This window comes from Idiotropiscis lumnitzeri, chromosome 16, assembly GCF_059441095.1.
Source record: "Idiotropiscis lumnitzeri isolate Australia: NSW breed Sydney's pygmy pipehorse chromosome 16, RoL_Ilum_1.0, whole genome shotgun sequence".
In the NCBI taxonomy this organism is placed as follows: Eukaryota; Metazoa; Chordata; class Actinopteri; order Syngnathiformes; family Syngnathidae; genus Idiotropiscis; species Idiotropiscis lumnitzeri.
Genome location: NC_142406.1, coordinates 12351230 through 12369419, shown reverse-complemented (window position 1 = coordinate 12369419; position 18190 = coordinate 12351230). Strand labels below are relative to the sequence as shown.

Below are 18190 nucleotides of genomic sequence, written 5' to 3'. Positions count from 1 at the left end.
GCTCTACTTTACTTTTTTTTTTTTTTTACAACTTTTACTAGAAGAAAGCAAACAATGGGGGCTAAATTTGTGCGTTTTCCCTCCCCATCATCTCCTTTACAAAAATCTTTTTTCCATGTCAGGTGTTCTTTGTTTTAGCGTGAATATGCAATATTTCTCTCACCGCACTGACAAGAATAGCAGGTAGGACGTATGATATTATCAGTATTGTCTTACGCAATCATAATTACACGTGCTAATTGACCGTAAATGTGACAACATTTAGTGGCTGGATGAGGAGCGACCGGTGGCCCGATAATGAAATTCAAAGCACTCTTCGTGCCCTGATGACATTGTGCGCATCTGTGTAATTAAGTGTCATCAAGGCCTTAAACTAATTAACCTTTTTTTTTTTTTTTGCTCTTCACACCCATCGTGGCCCTTCTCCTCCCATTTTTGTTCTTCTGACCCTATAACCATCCTGCTGACCTTCACTCTCTGACCTTATATTCCCCGTAACAATGTGATTTACTCGAAATAATCGGCGGTTGAGATGAAAAAGAATTTCTTTTCGTGGCATTTAATAAGTGTGAAAAATTCCAACAGACTGGGCAGGACTCACATTTAAGGTTGGTTCATGTTTAATGGTGGCTTAAGTCCACACATCTGAAAAACTCCACCCAGGCTAACAAATTCTTTCGCTGGCCGAAGATGAAGTTGGCAGGTGTTAATGAGCCTGTCTGTAAGCAGAGCAATGGATGAAGCACCTTGGGCAATGAGCCACTTAATCATGATAGGGAGGGGAAGTGGGGGGTAGACAGGGCGAGCTGGGGGGGAGGAGGTTAGGCAACCATGACGATCACCTCCAATCAGACAATGATTCCGCTCCTGTGACTCCGTACAGAAAAAGAAAAAAGAAGGGAGAAGAGAGCAGTCTGACAGCTCCTTAATTAGCCACATTAATGAAAGAGAAGAGGATGGAATGAGTGAAGGAGAAAAAAAAAAAACATGGCCTCACCTTTAATGTATGTGGCTTTATTTATTTATTTTAACAACTTTACCTGTAACTTGCCGGCAGACACGATTGGATTATTAAGTGAGCTAATTCTGTCAACGTCATAATAATTTTCACAATTGATGGCCCGGGGTGTTTATTTACCCAACTCCAGATGGAGTGAGGCGGATTTTGTTTGAACATATTTTTAAAACGATATCAGACAATTTCTGTTGAATAGCAACAAATTCATACATTTCCCCAGCGCGTCGCGTAGGATAAGCAGTGCTGCAAAAGCAGACAATCGCAACTGCTGTGGCAATACCATACGTCTTATCTGTCACATTTTATGCAAATGCAAAATAAGTCGGCGATTTATAAAAAAAATATATAGATATATATTTATACAGCCGTACAGGAATCATGCGTTCACAATCGTTTTTATGGAGCTTGTGGATGTCGAAATATTCTTGAAAGAAGGACGCGGTGTTGAATGAAGGCCAATACACACACGCATGCTCTGGATCACACACTATCTCTTCATCTATTTCCAGAATGCCTCCAACCTGCACACACAACGGGCACTCGGACAGTCCAAACACACGCAGTAGAGTACATACTGGTCACGGGAGAGCACAGTCATGGCTACGAGTGAAGCTGGCCCAGTTTCCATGGTGACCAAATAACGGGTCTTTTGCCGGGCACAGGTCACAATATTCGGTTTATAACCCAGGGTGCAGCTATCGAAAACAGTTGCAAAATTTATTATTCTATCATGAAATCCCATCGATCAATTGAGTAATGTGATAAAAGTCGATTTTTTTGCATTATTAATGCACAAAATGCAAAAGTGAGGTGCGGATTTCATTTATGTCCACTTGGGGTCACCATCCACATGTTCGTATTGTTTGTGACTTTGAATGTGTGTGGCTTGCAAAGTTGGGGCCTGGCCTGGTGAGTGACATGGGTGTCAGCGGATGAGTGTGTAAAGTTACTTTTGGTCATTGAATTATCCATGTTATTTTCAGCTCTTAAATCACATAATTAACTCAATATTATTTGGTTGGGTTGATCTTGATTATACAATCTAAATATGCATCACCAGTTGCCCTATTTGTTTGAGTTAATATAGTTTCAATGATCTATTAAAGTAGCGAGATGTGATCTGAAAAGTTTGAACCCTATATGAGCATGTCATAACCTATTGCGTTTTTTTTTTAGGTTAAAGTACGCAACTCGTGTTCTTCATCGCAACCTCCGTTAAGACCTGAAATGGCCTGTGTGCCAGCAGAAAGTTTCTATTCGCGTCGAAGGAAATATATGAGAGGCGACAGAAAGTGATGTATGCTCTCATGGCCCTAAAATAACTGCGAGGCTAAATTTAGACGCAGGTTGCCTGCGGCACAATGGAATAGAATGGACTGTATGAATGAGTCTGGCGTTTCCGGGCAAATTTACGGTGACAAAGATAACAGATGGCTCGTCGGGTGTGTATGTATGCCTGTGTGCGTGTGTGTGTATGTGTGTGTGGCGAGAGAGAATGAAAGGTAACAGGCATTTTCACTTCAAAGTGTGAAGCGCCACAGCAGATTAAAGCACACCAGGTATCAAACAGCCTCAGGTGGTCGGGAGCACTCAGGCACCCCCCAAATCCCCCAAATGTATGAAAGTGTGTGTGTGTGTGTGTGTGTTGCCTAGATACGATCGATGGGTGAATAGATACTAGTCGATACTAGATTGATAGATAGGCAGACAGATAGAAACTAGTCGATACCCAAAATTTCGCCGCCCAGAACAGAAAGGAAGACACTTGAAACAATTAGCATTTATATTGTACTTCACCTGCTAAGTGAAGAGTGCCAAAGTACCATCACAGAGAGAGCGAATGAGGAGAACACACACACACATGCACGCAATTGCGCAACCTAATTAATTTACCCTCTGAAGTGTTCCCCCCACAATCCAGAGTGAAGAGTGCCCCGTCCATCCCAATGGAGGGCACTCAGCGAGGGCCACAGGGTCAAAGCTCTCATGCCCCCCCCCCTCCACACACGCCCACTCGCCACTCCACAGTGTTGTGTACTGTTGCCGTTGTCTGGTAATGACGCAAGTGTCTCTTAGGTCACTCAATCCTATAATGGTCGGAATAAAAATACACACCCAAAAAAAAAAAAACAATAAAATAAAAAATACAAAGAGACAAGTGCACCTTTGTGGTTGCCATAGCAACAAAGACGGTCAGCGTCCTGGCAGCTGCGATAATGGGTGATTTAGCTTCGTATCTGAAGGACATGCTCACATCCGTGTACTGTTTTGATGAATACTGACATCTGCAGCTCAGACGCTGAAACCGCACCTACTATAACTTAACTGAAATAAAATACAACACAACTGCCGTCACACGTGGGCAAGGTGAGCCACAATGTCGCCGATGCACTTGTAGCTGTTCACTGAACGCAACAAAACGCTCCTAAACAGCGTGGCCTCCTATTTTAAACTCACAGAAAAATGACATTACAAAAGAAAAGCGCAGTGAGAGGGAGAATTAATCAGCACCATGGACAGTGACGAGCAAATTACCCTGCAATGCGCTGAAGGCACTGCTAGAGGGAGCCATGCACCACCTCTGAAACAAAAAAAAAACATACGACACAGTATTTAAAGGCATATTTATTTGCAAATAGTTTGATAAAACATCATGAAAGGATATCATTTTAAGAAAATATATTTTGTTCTTGCATAGACTTATTTCGTCGTAGTTCCTTATCTGTATATACTGTATGAAGATTTCTTTAAATAGTTTTATTCTCAATACAGTATAAAGCTGCATCTCGATGAATTAAAATATGGTAGAAAAGTTCATTTATTTCAGTAGTGCCATTCAAAGGGTGAAAGTCATACAAATTCATGACACATGGTAAAATACTTCTAAATGGCAAATTACCGCCCATTTTTCTATCTTACGAATCATTTTGATTACGGTAATATTTTAATTTATTGAGGTAGCTGTAAAATATAATCTTCAAATTTATAGATTTAACTTTTTTTTGCTATATTCTATACTGTGTTTTACATGTATATATATTTATTTTTTTATTACTACTAAACTTCTTTTTGGTAGACTTCGTGACAGTTTGGTTGTTCTGCTATTGCTCACTTTTCACAGGACCACATAAAGGCATTTTTTTATGTCAGTTATCACTTTCAGCATCACACCAAAATACAATAACACTGGGTTTAACGCTTACAAAATAAATATTTTAAGTGCTTTATAGAGGTAGTGAAGGTTTACATTATTGCTTAGCATTTAATACGTAACTAGCCGCATTCTTTTGTTCTCTGTGATGCGGAATCTATTGAGGAAGAACTTTGGCCACTTCGGAAACGGGTTGCTCGTCCGTGCCGGCTTGCGTCATGAGATCCGTCACGTTCTCCTCCAGGCAGCCGATTCGTGTTCCCATCTCATCTAGTGCCACAGTCAAGAAATCAAAGCTTTCCAATTCCCTCAAACGCCACCAATGTGAATCAATGCTTCATTTCGACAAGCACCACCCAGTTGACACTCTATGAAAGTGTATATATGGTGGTCCTCAATTTACAAGGGCTCTGACGTACACCGCTTCGATGTTACGAACAGTACACTCTGCTTTGGCCGAAGCTCAAAAACAATAAATAGGTGATTTTGTCAGCAAATAGTTCCCCCAAACATATAGACGAAAATGCTACGAAAAACTATAGGATGCGCCAATTGCATTAAATAAATATATCCATGCATTGTGAAATTCTGACAAATGTGTGAATTTTAAAACGTGAAATAAAACAGGTTTGCATGACCTGAATATTCTAAAGTTGCAATTGATTTACTCTGCTCTCAAAGTCGAACGTTTTGGAAGGAATAATAAAAATATTATTTTAGGAGTTACGAACGTCACGTGATTAACTAGTTTGCACCGCGGCGTAAGAATCCGTCGTAAATCGAGGATACTGCAATATCTTTAAAAAATTTACTCATGCAACTTAGGATATTTTGCAATTTCAAATGTTCGGTGATGGCCTGGAATCTTCCCCGTAGTCGCTGCATTGTTTCGTCCATCTGTCGGAAACAATGACAAATACAATTTGTGGCCACTCTAACTACAACAACGTGACATTACAACTTACCGCCTGTGTCATCTCTTTGGCTGCTTTGCACTCGGTTTTTGACATCCTTCAGCAGGCGTTTCGCTCACCTCTCTGCGTGTAGTGTACCTACACGGGGCGACCTTTTTATTTCATCTAAAGGAAGGAGAAAGCGCACCCATCACTAGCGTTAGCTGCAAGCACTCTGCAACTTTGATTCAACTTCGGCTGGCGTCCTTACAGTAGCGTTATTTCCGCCTTCTGCATTCACTACTTCAAAATAAAAGAGATCTTGTGAAACATTTCAACATAAACCCGCTACATGCGCAATAGTCACATATATTCGCCATTCGGGTATTAACGAAATAAGAAATACATCTTTATTGCTGTGAGAATACATTTCACATGTACCTCAAACGTGTTTCTTTTAGCGGTAGGTCTTATGTTATTGTGCGCGTATGTGTAAAGTATTTTCGGTCAGATGTAACTTGACCTTTTTGTACGCGTTCCAGTCATGAGTCATTGTTCCATTCAGGTTTGCACAAGGGGGAGCAATTTTAACTCTTTACCAACTTGTGAAGTATACATATTATAATATTTCACCACCACTATAAAGTTTTTAGGTTTTTATTTTGTTACATAAGAGATTGCACGTGTGTCAGTGACATATGATGCTGTTACATAACTATAAATCCATGTTTAGTAGTGAAGCTTTTTAATATGGAGATGGGACATAACCTATTCTATGAACCATTGCACATTTTAGGACCACACAACGCTTGAATGCATAGACCGAGACACGGTTAAATGTCTCCTGGGCTGCATTAACGCTTCACTATTTCTTAAGCATCTTCAGTTAAAATCAAGTAACGTGTGTGGTAATAATACTAAATTTACTACAGCTAATTGGTCACTTGGGATATGTAGTTTAGCTTCGTTTATTTAAAAACGCGTATATTGTTGTTTTCATTTGTTTGCGACAAAGTAGGGAACTATCTTGACTCAAACATATTTGATTGGAAAATGACGTTGCTAAACGCGAGAAGCGTTTTTCGGGATGAGTTAAAGCATCACCATTTCTTAACTGATTCCAACTTAAGTCAAACAACCTTAAAATTTGTTAAGATATAAACCAGAACTGATAACTTGCATGGTGTGAGTTGGGCTTGTGTATTTAAAAAATGGAAGCAGTAAGCGGTACAAAAGAGGGTTGAACTCTCTTGAACAAGACCAACATCTTTGGTCGGTGAAGTGACGTCGACGTATACAGGAAGTGGCCGTCAGTATCGCCAGGATCCAAACAATTCCCGGTTGTCGAGAGTCTTGTTAAACTTCTTTACGACATAATTGCCGTTTTAATCAAACATACGACGTTCATTTTGAAGGGCACGTAAACGTGAATTTTGTACGTTTTTGTATGTTAGTCAAGTGAAGCTTTCGTGTAAAACTACTGACCACTGAATTGGCGAATCTCGTGCAGGATTTCAGCTTTAGACCCCGTTGTCCACTGTAAATAGAAACGACAACATTAAAAGGAGTATATCCATTTTTATTTACATTATTTTAATTCGTAAAGAGCAATTGCTGTTGTCTCGGGTTGATGGGGTGGCATTAAGACTTGTGTCTGCATTACCCCGATAACCAGCGTCAATCGCGTTGTAAATCTAACCATAGCTCACCATGGAAGACGAAATGTTTGAGCAGATTGTGAGCGTGTTCAACTGGCTAGTGTCGTGGGTGGCGGCCGGGGCAATGATGTTTGGTGGGGTGGTTCCCTACATCCCGCAGTACCGGGACATCCGGCGCACGCAGAACGCCGAGGGTTTTTCCACCTATGTTTGCTTGGTCCTGCTGGTAGCCAACATCCTGCGAATCCTCTTCAGGTACAAAACTAATGCTGGTGAGCCACATCACCAAACTCCTTAGAAAAAACACCCAGTTTAAGAAGTAGACCCATATAAACCGACCTACACGCACTAAAACGTCCTGCAAATCCTCATTAGCTGCAAGATTACTGTCAGTGCACCACATCACCAAACTCCGTTGGAAAAAAACACCCAATTTAAGAAGTAGACCGACATAAATTGATGTACACACACACAAAACATTGTGCAAATCCTCATTACCTGCAAGATTAGTGTCTGCACACCACATCACCAAACTCCATTGAAAAAAGAGACAATTTGAGTTTGCTATTCATATTAGTGATAAAAAAATTTATTGTGTGTTAATGGAGCTAGTAATTGACTAAATGGCATACTGACTCCTTTTCGTCTTTAGATGAATAATCTTTAGTCCTTTCTGGTGCTGTCTGGAATGCCTGGCTACATATTAAAGGCTACTTGTGGAATGTTCCTGTTTCTCCCATCAGATTCGGCCGCTACTTTGAGACACTGCTTCTGTGGCAGAGCATCATCATGATCACCACCATGCTGGCCATGCTCAACCTGTGCACCAACGTCCGCGTGAACGCTGAACTCAACACTAAAAGGCGCTCCTTCCTAGGTCAGAAACTCCTCTCATACAAGACTGCAGCTTTGAATTTACAACTGCATGGTTTACCAGATCAATGGCATTGCACGCCGTATATAGTATACTGCCCCAAGGGCAGTCAATTCCTACTCCTGCAGTGACTTTATTATATTTACAAACCTAAAACAGAATGCCATGCAGAAATGTGCTGAGTGCTAAACCACTGTATTATTTGCTTTGGTGGCTTCTGTTTACACAAGTGTTTTCGTAAACACGGGGTTTAATGCATCATGTGAGTGAAGTCACATGGTGTGTGTTTACTGGAGTGTCCCGGTCAAGGCATTTAATCCTGATTTAGGATTTGATGCACTCAAGATAAAAATGGAGGGACTATTGTAACAAACAAAATGGTATCTTAGTCAAGATATTAAACTCATTGTCTGATTAAAAACCAAATCGTAATCAAAAATAGATTTTTCTTTTGTAAACATCAAAAAAATAAATTATTGAGGGAGCCACTCTGGTTGGATGAAAAACTAACATTGAATAAGTTAAATAAAATTACACACACACACACACACACATATATCTATATATATATATATATATATATATATATATATATATATATATATATTTGCAGGGGTGTCATTTATTTTGGATTTTTCGTATTCCTGATGGCAGGACTTGTAACAACACTATGATGGAGTTGGCCGACTCGTTTTTTTAGATGTAACAGTTTCCATTTTGATACATCTGCCAGTATACTTCTTCATGTAGTGTTACTTCTTAAATTAGACACTTCATCCGGACCAAGCTCTTCTTCTTCTTCTTCTTTTCCTCACTTGTGCGTTTATTTCCCGTCTGTAGCCTCAGACATTAAGGACGAGGAGGTCCGAATCCCTAAGAGGCTTTTTCTGGGTAGGTACTCCGCTTCAATACGTCCTCCATCCGTCATCAGCTCCCCCCTGGCGCCCTTTACTCACCTTCGCCATCAGCCCTGACCGACATTAACTGTTGACTAACAACATTGACGGCAACCCGCTCACTCACGTGTCCTGCGCATCCGTGACTTCCTTGCATGGCGCACTGCATGCCTGTAGTAGCTCTCAATTGGCTCTTTTAGTGTTGGAATCATTAAAAAATTTTTTTTTTTTATGGCTGATGTAGACTTTGTCCTTCAGAGCGTTGCATGTTAATATGTGATCTGCGTTTCTTCTTTTCTCAAATGCTGCTTTGTGTGTAGGATTGAATGCAAGCAACCTTTTAGATCATTTTAACATATTGCCTCCTTTAACTACTTCTTCTTCCTGCATCAATGGCTATTTAAACGAGACACCGGACCACAAAGGAAAGAAAATGGCACCCGGGGTGCTTTGCTCTAATTTGCAATGAGCGGTTCACCTATTTTTCACTGTAATGGTAACATTTTAAACTTGATGGGATTCACTTATGATGGTGTGCCTCATATGAGATGTGTTGAATGTGCAACGTATCAAGTGCAGCCTGAGCTGCAGTTTCCTGTCTGGCCGTTAGATGGCAGTCAGAGACTATTTGCTCGTTGGTCCTGAGGAGAAAAAACCCCCAAAACAAGCCTCATCCATATTTGTCACTTAAGATACTGTATTACCGTCACTCCTGATTATTTTGATGGAGCAGATTTTTAGGACCCCCAACGTGCTGGCCATGTTAATCACCTCTCCTCAAGGGGAGTAAATCAAACAACTCGAACCCACAATCCCTGGTTTCGGGTGGCTCTGACCCTTATCAGCATGCTGGCTCAAGCGTCATTATTCAAATTAATCCCATGCCACAACTTCATTGACCCCCCGGTGGTGGCAACACAAAGCAACTCAGCATATTGTTCCAAACCTTGATGGGCTGGCAGTAAAATGATGTGAAAAGTCATATTTGTCACCCAAGTCAATCTTGGTTCTCTGCCTGCATGGCCCTCTTGATTGCACACCTTTTCCGTTGCGTAATCCCTAATCATAATGCGTGATTCTGTAATTGTTGCCGCGGCGGCGGCAGCAGCTGCACATTGCCATTATAACACCAGGCCCTTCTATCCAAACAGCTTGACATTTGCAAGCAAACATCCAGGCAGACTTTGAATCAGATTACTTTCTTGCACAGCCAAATAAGGATGAGCAAGATTCCGCGATGCTGTCCGGGAATATTTCAAACTGATTATTTGTTTGTGATTAACCGAGGACTTGGGCAACGTGGCTTTGAAATAAAATCTCAGATTTATTTTCTTTTTCCCCCGCCCCAAAACAAAAATCTGATTTCTGGGCGGTGCGATAGCAGAGCGGTTAGCACAGCCTCTTGATGTTGACTGCTTCGTTTTCATGTCAGCCTTATGGAGGGAGGCCATTCATCAAGGAGAATCCTAAAAGGGTTTGGAAGATTAATTTCATCGATTAGAAATCGTTGCAATGACTGAATAGGCTTCTCCCAAAGATGTAATCATATCACGAGATTTCAATTTCTTGAGTTAATGCACATTCTAAGTTGTAGGTCATGGACAGATGGAGGGCAACATTATTAATTAGACTGGTATTTATTTATTTATTTTTATTATTATTTTTTTTAATTATTTATTTTCTTTTTTTATGACCAAGCCATCAAAGCTTAAAAATTCCGAAAAGCTCCGTCGAATCTATCAGCGTGGTTACAAATGTAACAATATAGTCACGGCTTCTCTCACAGGAGCAATCCATTAGTTGAAGTCCAAGCAGAATGTCCTACGCCGACCTCTGTCCTATGAACATGTACTCCAGCTCGGCAAAATGTTTTTGGCTACCGCTGGGAAGCCTTATTTTTGGTGTCAGTTGTTTAAATCCGATGCTTCAGCTCAGAGGAAGAGGAGGAGAAAGCCTCAGAGTGCACAAGTTTTTTTTTTGGTTGTTTTTTTTGTATATGTGTGTGCAACTCTGCAAGCACCAGACTCCATTCCAGTGGTCTTCAATACTGTTCCTCGAGGTCCGCTGTCCTCCCTGCTGCAACACATGTAATTAAAAATGATCAGATAATCTGCAAAGTCTGCAGCAGCTGGGTAATGATCCTGATCATTTGTTGAAGCAGGGACCCACGGAGAACAGCAGACAGACCTCGAGGAACGGGATTATCTTCCCTGCGATATCCACCATATTTTGACGCAAATCCTATTTACTCAAATAGTGGTTCCCTAATTGATGCGCGTTATTTATGATCGACAGTAATTGCCCAGCCCTAGCGTCAATTACTCGTTCATTGACATCAGGCCTCAAATGTTATTCCTAAAAGGCCTCCTCCCATTTGCTGTTGAGTAGAAATAGCGAAATACCTTCCATTGATTGAGTTTGTTGCGTTTGTTCCCTGATCCGGGGTCACTTCAGTTGGCTGACACATCACGTCACACATTAGGCTCACTGTCGTGTCAAGTGGTGCGATGCGCCCTTGCCAGCTTTGTGTCAGAATGTCGCTCCACCATCCCTGAGCCGCCCTCTCATGCGAGTTTTTATCAGCGCGGCACGGCTGGCGCCACTTGGCCCGCGCTCACGCGCTCCTCCGATGCCAGCTGAGCTCCACGGCTAAACAAACGCCAGCAAACCCTTCCAAACAGACATGTACACCTTTTTGTTTGCTACATCGTGGGCCTCTCTCCCCGTCTGATTCGCTCGTATTCATAAAATCTGTTTGACTTTTTCCCCCTCATCCCGAAAGAAGAATTGTATTTGCCTCACACCGGGAAGGTCCTTTTACCTTGTTTGCCGAGCGTATTCAGTCAGAAATGCCATGTAAATGTCACAAGCGCCCTGCGTTAATTCTCTAATGAAAGCATTTTTCATCAAATAATAAGCTCAAAATGTCATAGAAGTTGGTGTCGTCCCACTTGTGATTTTGGCTCATTAAGAGGTTAAGTTAGCATAAGAACAACTTTGTATAGATCCTTGTCTGCAGGTCTGTCGACCAAAGTGTGCTTAAGCGCACTTTCGCCACTTCATTGAGTACACCGAATGAGATTAGCTTCTCAAAGGTTCTCTTTATTGCCATTTGTTTCTAACAGGAAAAAAAACAGCTTCAATGTTTTCACCGAAAACTTTGTGGATCGGCTAGAACGGATTATTGGCATGCCCATTCATTTCAGTGGGAAGCGATGATTTGATTTGACATCGCAATTGATTTCCAATCGATCCATTTGGTTCATTGAGGATTTGTAATTGGCTCGTGGACGGTCCAGGGTGTGGCCTGTCGCTTGCCCAAAGCCAACTGGGATAGGCTCCAGCTGACCCGCAATTCTTGACAATGTAAGCCGATGGATGTATGGGTGGCGTTACAGTCCACTTGCATTGGGGTCTAAAGTGGGTCAGCGTCCAATCCGATGCATGCAGAAGTAGTTCGAAATGTTGAGGATTTGTTTGCAATAGCGTGCAATAAAATCTGATTGTTGTTGCAGAAGTTTTTTTATGACACTTGTATTGGGGGCCATTAGCAGGTGTACCTAATGAATCCTCGGCGACTTTATGTGTCAGAAGAGTGAGCCTCTCTTGCGTAATTGGAGGAATCAACTTTATTGCTTTTAATGCCTGTTAAAAAAACATTTAAAAAACACTGCAGATATGAGTTTCCTGATTAATCTGTTCAATCGCCTCTGCTGCTCTGACATTAAAAACCTGCTGAAACCAATACGGCAGACGCGGCTGCAGCATCACAGGAACGGAACCTTTCCCGTCATCATTAGCGTCCCATGTGGCCTCGATATGAGCCCATGACGGCTGTTTTGTTCCTGTTGATCGTTACAAGAAGCCAATGGTGTGCTCGGGATCTCCATCCCGTCATTTGTTCTGAGCGGGGACGCTCTCCAGTGACACGGGGGGGGCACAAGCCGGGTGCCTTTAAATCATTCATTAGTGTCCACGCTCTCACCCTTGCAAATACAAGCCGTGCCGACCGCCTCCATCATGATCATCACACCCCCTCGGGGAACGCTGGGGGGTAGGGGGGCTCCTCATCGTCTTCATCCCTCTTCACAAAGTCATAACGAAGCGCAGTGGGAGCTGCCTATTTGCGGCCGCCTCATATCCTGCCGTTCTTTTTTTATTTATTTATTTAGATCTCGTTAAATACATTGTGTGAGGATTCGCAGCTCAAGTGCGAAGCCTTTTTTCGTCTTTGTGTTAATTCAGTTGACTATAAAAAGGAGCTAATTTTCTCACGTTTACTCACTTGTAATGGTGTAAAACAAATCTGGCTCTTTTTATACACTAGGTAGTTTAAACCCAAAATAGTCTGACTTATAGTAGACTTGCTTAATAATGACTAATTAGATTTTAATCCCCTCTGGGATAATATTTTTTTTTTTGAATTAGGCACAACTTGCACATTGTTGAATGGCTACCTCTCTGATGGTGGTGTCAAAATTGAGCAGCATGATCAGAAATGTTGCTCTTCAAATTGCACAAGTGTCGCTAATATTGTGGCAACTGTATCACGTCTTACACCATCCACTCCATTCCTTGCAGACTTCGACTGGAACTACTTCTGGTCTTGGAGCCGCTTCCTGGACTACGTTCAGTGCGTGGCGGCGTTCACGCTGACGGCGGCCTACGTCACCTACGTGCTGCTGGACTCGGCCGTGTTTGTGGAGACGCTGGGCTTCTTGGCAGTCTTCAGCGAGGCCATGCTGGGAACGCCGCAGCTCTACTGCAACTACCTCAACAAGTCCACGGAAGGCATGAGGTGAGTGCCCCCGGAAGCGGGTTACGAACATTAGAGCCCGGGTGACCAATGCTTTTCGATATCTTGAACGGGTTTGACCTACGGCATTTTGATTTGCTTTGAGCATGTTGTATAAACACCCGCTTCCTTGTGTTATTTTTGTGTGGCCTTCAGTGGAAAAAGTTTGGCCTTGCCTGCTTTATAGCTACTGCGGGAAATTCAGAACTCAACACATATTTTTTTTGTTTATTATCCACGGCCTCAGGGTAACCAAACATAACTCAGTAGAGTTCTTTCATGATAGATTCTCTTAGATCTTTTAATGTCGGCGATAATCTCCCGATTGATGAAAATGCTCATCAGCTTGGCTATTATTATTCTTCTAAACTGAACATTTCAACCTTTCCAAGCCATAAAACACGTCGTCAACTTTAACGCCACGGTTTGTATTGTGATGATGAATGAATACTGGAGTGGGAAAGTAATATGATAGAGAGCGGCATTTAAGGCAGAGAGGAACGTAATAGAAGATAAGTCATTGTGGGATGTCTACAAGGCTGATAAAAAAGCTTTCTCCCTGCCCGCACGTGTGTGTGTGTGTGTGTGTGTGTGTGTGTGTGTCCCTCGTCGACTGCTGTGCTCGCTGCAGTAGTCAGATAAGAGCGCTCCAGCAGGGCTGCCTGGCCACCTAACCCGCCGTGACGCCGCCCACGCTGGACTGCTCCATGCACACACGCATACCCTCTCTGATGGCCTCTTTTATTTGATTTTGTGTTGCACAAACATCCTACCCTCTAATCTCGTTGCACACTTGAGTACAATGACAATAAAGGGATTTCTATTTCTCTATTCTTCTATCTTAACTTGTACCTCAAAAATCTAATTATCAACGCGTTACGATGCTGTATTGGAATGTCTGCTGTGGAGGCGCAACAATTAATCGACAGCTAATCGGTTAAGAAATGAAATGATGATTTTTTATTAAATAATACAAAAATTAATCGATTATTAAAATAGTCATTTTTTGCATCCCTAGTGTGGATAGTTTTCTTTGATGTGATGAGGGAAGACTTGCAGTTAACTTAGAGTAACAGCAGAAGATGCGGAGGACACGGAAGCGATGAAAAGACGATGATTCGATGTGGCAACTGCCGAATCGAGTTAAGCCGAAAGGTAAGGGAGAAGTCATGGTGTAGCGTTGTATTGTTCAAGCAATGTTTAAATTGTTGTACTGTGATACCTTACGAGGTGAATTTGTTCTCTGACCATGCGGGGACCTCAAATTACTTGACTCTCGTATCAACGTATATGTAAATATGCTCCCATTTATTATTATTTTTTTTTTTTAGCAGTGTTTTTTATCATCTTTAGGGTCACAGCGGAGCTCGATGTTTTATAGATCAACATTAACTATTCAAACCATTCCATTTTGTCCAATGTGAGTCGTCCATCTTAATTTTAATATATAATTCAAAGTAGCTCGGCTACCGTGCTCGAAATTTGCATAGATGCGATCAGAATTATAAAGTTTCAAACTTTTGCCGCTGAAACACATTCTGTACAAACAGCATGCAGAAATACTCACAGGCACATAAACTCTCTGATCTGTGGGAACAAGTATTACAGGCAATTCGTAGGGGACCTTCTCTGCCTCTTGCTCTTCATTACACTTCATCTAGGTCCGCCACATTGCTGCAAGGCATGTTGTGGCACAGTGTGTTCCGAAATTAAAGCTGTTTGCGTAAATGTAAATTATAGCTCGGCAGCGGGCGGAAAACCCTTCGTGCATACATTATAAACATCATCCGTTGTCTGGTCGTGGGCACAACCTGTTGAGAGTTGACAGTTGTTGCTAGGCTACTTTACCTCGACTCGTTCAAGGTCCACGCGGCACTCATGTGTATCCATCCAGAGTGCTATTTAAGCGGCGGTACGTGTGTTTAGACACACGGAAGGCTTGACAGTGAATGAACGCGTGTATATGCGAATGAGTAAGCAGAAAGACAGCCAGACGTAAACCGTTGTGCCCTTTCTCCTGAGAACCTGGTCCATGCCTGAAAGCATCTTGCGCCTTCTTGCTAATTCATAGGCCTTTGTGGTGCGAGCTGGCTGATTGGCTGAATGTGTTAGACTGCCCTGCGCGAGACACAACAACCCAGAGTGGAAGTTTGAATGAATTATCGTCACGACTCTCTGCAAAAGAAAGCTTTGTTTTAATAATAATAACGAAACATGGCGGTGCGCGTTGTTAAGGTATTTGTCCCGTGTGGACATCCGTGTATTTGTCTCAAGCTAAATACGGCCAGTCTGCATGAATAGACATGCATGCGTGTAGGATGTTACGATCCACAATGGAGCTCAGGTTCGTTTTACGGCTCCCTCTCTTCTAGTTTAAATTGCTCCACCTGTCAGCTTGTCTAATTATACTGTGCTTGTGTGGGCAGCTTTCAGTATATTTAACTTAATTCAACAACCGTGTTGCAATGTAAAACACACAAAATAAAAGATGCTACCCTGCTGATTATAATACGGCTTGCAAAAGGCAGAGCTGCATACTGATGTTGAGTGGCCTGCCATAAAACGATGACAAGACAAACACTAAACAAGGAGACGGGACATCCAGAAATCCAAAGCGCCGCCTTATAAGGATTGGGTCCAAGCCATGTCTTACGATGCCAGATAACGGCACCAGAGCTTCATTTCAGCCAGCACACACACAGGAAGCATTAAAAAAAAAAAAAAAAAAAAACGTCACCCCAGTGGAAGTGCGCACAAATTTGTAGAGTGAAGCAGCGTTTGGATTAGCTGCAGCTGAAAAAGCTTCCGGTCACTCACTGGGACATTTAGTTCCCGTGCATGTCTATGAATATTTAGTTGGTTTATTTGTGTTTCAGTGTAGGGCATTTTTATTGAAATATTTATGAAATATGTCATTCAGAATGCAGTAAAAAAAAAAAAAAAAAAAAAAAAAAATATATATATATATATATATATATTAATATTTATTTATTAATATTTATTCTTTATTTTTTTCCGTTATTCCTATTAGGTAGTTTACTTGTTCTACCAACATGGGCCAACAACTGTATCACACTCTTAACATGTTAACAAATTTGTCAATTTTTTGTGAATCCAGTGGATGAAACCAAAATTCCTCAATATGTACAGCTACTTAGCTTTAGTATTGGAATGCATAACAAATGCCAAATATGAAGTGCGATTCATCATGGTCAGTGACTGCAATGCATTTCTCGGTCATAGTTGGAGTAATTAACCTCGAGTGTGACTTTCAAACAACTGTTGCAACATTTTCTCCTCCCCGTCGTTCAATCACTGTGCACTTTGAGCGCCTCTGCACCGAGTACATCTCCCGGAAGGAGACAAACTAGTTGCCAGACAATGGCATGCCAGGCGCCCTCGGTATTGCAGAGGCGGGGGAGGGCTTGATCAAGCACGATTCTCGCCTCTCTCATGGTTACCTGCAGGAAGGGATGCTCATAACCAAGACGACAGTCGACAAGGAGGAGGAGGAGGTTGACAAAGAACGTAGCTAACAAGCGCCTCAATGCGAGCGGGAGGTTGCCAAGCTGCAGGGAGGTGACGAAACCGCAGGGGCAGAGACTCTGGAAGGAATCAGATTGAAGAGGAATGGGCTTTGAGGACGAGAGAGGATATAGCCAGTCAAATGGAAAAAAGTCTGTGAAACTGCAGTAAGTAGGCAACGTGAGGTAAACGGCGAGACTTACACAAACGGGTCTCATTCTGTGGCATCTTGGTGTTTTTTGCTGGTGCATACAGAAGTCCTGGTTCAAAGGATCAGGGCTATACGTGTAGGTAGCGGTTAATCACGTATATTGACCCAGCCCGTGCCTCTTCAAATAAAAAATATTGTTGAGGATTCGTCTTTGGGGCCTGTGATTTATTGAAATTCGGAGTGAGTATTGGCAAATGTCAGTCAAACTCACCAGTAGCTCGATAAGGTTGATTGATTTCGAATTAACCACAGTAGTTGCGGCAGTTCGGCGTTTTCCGGTTGTCTCGGAGGTCGGCCATGTCCCGTGTCTTCTCCGATGATGACTCACAACATCCCCTCTCAACTTCTCCCTCACAGTATCAAGATGGTGCTGATGTGGACGAGTGGCGACACCTTCAAAACGGGCTACTTCCTACTCACCCAGGCCCCCGTGCAGTTCTGGACTTGCGGTATGCTGCAGGTCCTGGTGGACTTTGCCATCCTGTTCCAGGTTTACTACTATAGCTTCTACCCACAAAAGCCGGTGTCGCACACCGCCTCCCACACCAGCAGTGCCAAAGCCCTTTGAGATCTGAGGATCTTGAGACAAGAAGCACTTTGTCAGGAGCTATCGGATAATGAAGATGCTTTGGTCACTGCGCCAATGCCTCAAGGACTTGTTACAAATCAACCCAACGTGGTTTTGAAATATTAATGGTCTTATATTCTCTCAAAGTAACAGCACAATATGGAATGGAAAAAGTGGGAAGATACTCACATATGTTGCAACCTTAGGAAGTACTCCACTTTAGAAAGGTATCTCTCCAGATGCTTCAACTCTGGAGAAGTCTTATTCTCAACATCAGGGAGCGACCTCGCATTTATCCGCCTTTCCCCACCTCTGTTACAACTCTAAAGCGGACGATGCCTGGATCGCAGAAACATGAAAAAACGGCAAAAGCTTTTGGAGGCCGTGCGAAACATGCTATTAACTCCAAGAATGCCTTCATATCCCACAATGTCGGATGGTAAGATGAGAAGTCTAAAACCCTCAACCGTCGCTCTATCCCCAACCCAAAGAATGACTTTTCCACTTACCCTAACCTTTACCCGCTAACCCCACCCTCGGACTAAACCAGATGGTGCATATCTGTGAAACCTGCGCATGTGGAGAATCTTCGCACTCTGTT

At 42.4% G+C, this 18190-nt stretch overlaps 2 protein-coding genes across 6 annotated transcripts; one reads left to right on the top strand and one right to left on the bottom strand.

Moving 5' to 3' along the window:
* Nucleotides 1-3821: 3821 nt before the first annotated feature.
* Nucleotides 3822-17188, bottom strand: hsbp1l1 (heat shock factor binding protein 1 like 1). Of its 4 annotated transcripts, XM_088318360.1 has the most exons (6): nt 17014-17188; nt 16747-16890; nt 6548-6599; nt 5135-5248; nt 5000-5066; nt 3822-4442 (listed from the first exon to the last, which is right to left on the bottom strand). In XM_088318360.1, exons 4-6 carry the CDS (start codon nt 5177-5179, stop codon nt 4327-4329), a joined length of 228 nt encoding a protein of 75 aa, XP_088174486.1. In that variant the 5' UTR covers nt 5180-5248; nt 6548-6599; nt 16747-16890; nt 17014-17188; the 3' UTR covers nt 3822-4326. The 4 variants fall into 4 exon arrangements, with proteins under 4 accessions (XP_088174486.1, XP_088174487.1, XP_088174489.1 ...); XM_088318361.1 differs by lacking the exons at nt 16747-16890; nt 17014-17188 and adding an exon at nt 6772-6840; XM_088318363.1 differs by lacking the exons at nt 6548-6599; nt 16747-16890; nt 17014-17188 and adding an exon at nt 5334-5369.
* slc66a2 (solute carrier family 66 member 2) lies at nt 6331-18099 on the top strand. Of its 2 annotated transcripts, XM_088318356.1 has the most exons (5): nt 6331-6975; nt 7464-7597; nt 8435-8485; nt 13072-13288; nt 17379-18099. In XM_088318356.1, exons 1-5 carry the CDS (start codon nt 6773-6775, stop codon nt 17587-17589), a joined length of 816 nt encoding a protein of 271 aa, XP_088174482.1. In that variant the 5' UTR covers nt 6331-6772; the 3' UTR covers nt 17590-18099. The 2 variants fall into 2 exon arrangements, with proteins under 2 accessions (XP_088174482.1, XP_088174483.1); XM_088318357.1 differs by lacking the exon at nt 8435-8485 and having other exon boundaries at nt 6332-6975.
* The last annotated feature ends 91 nt before the right edge of the window (nt 18100-18190 follow it).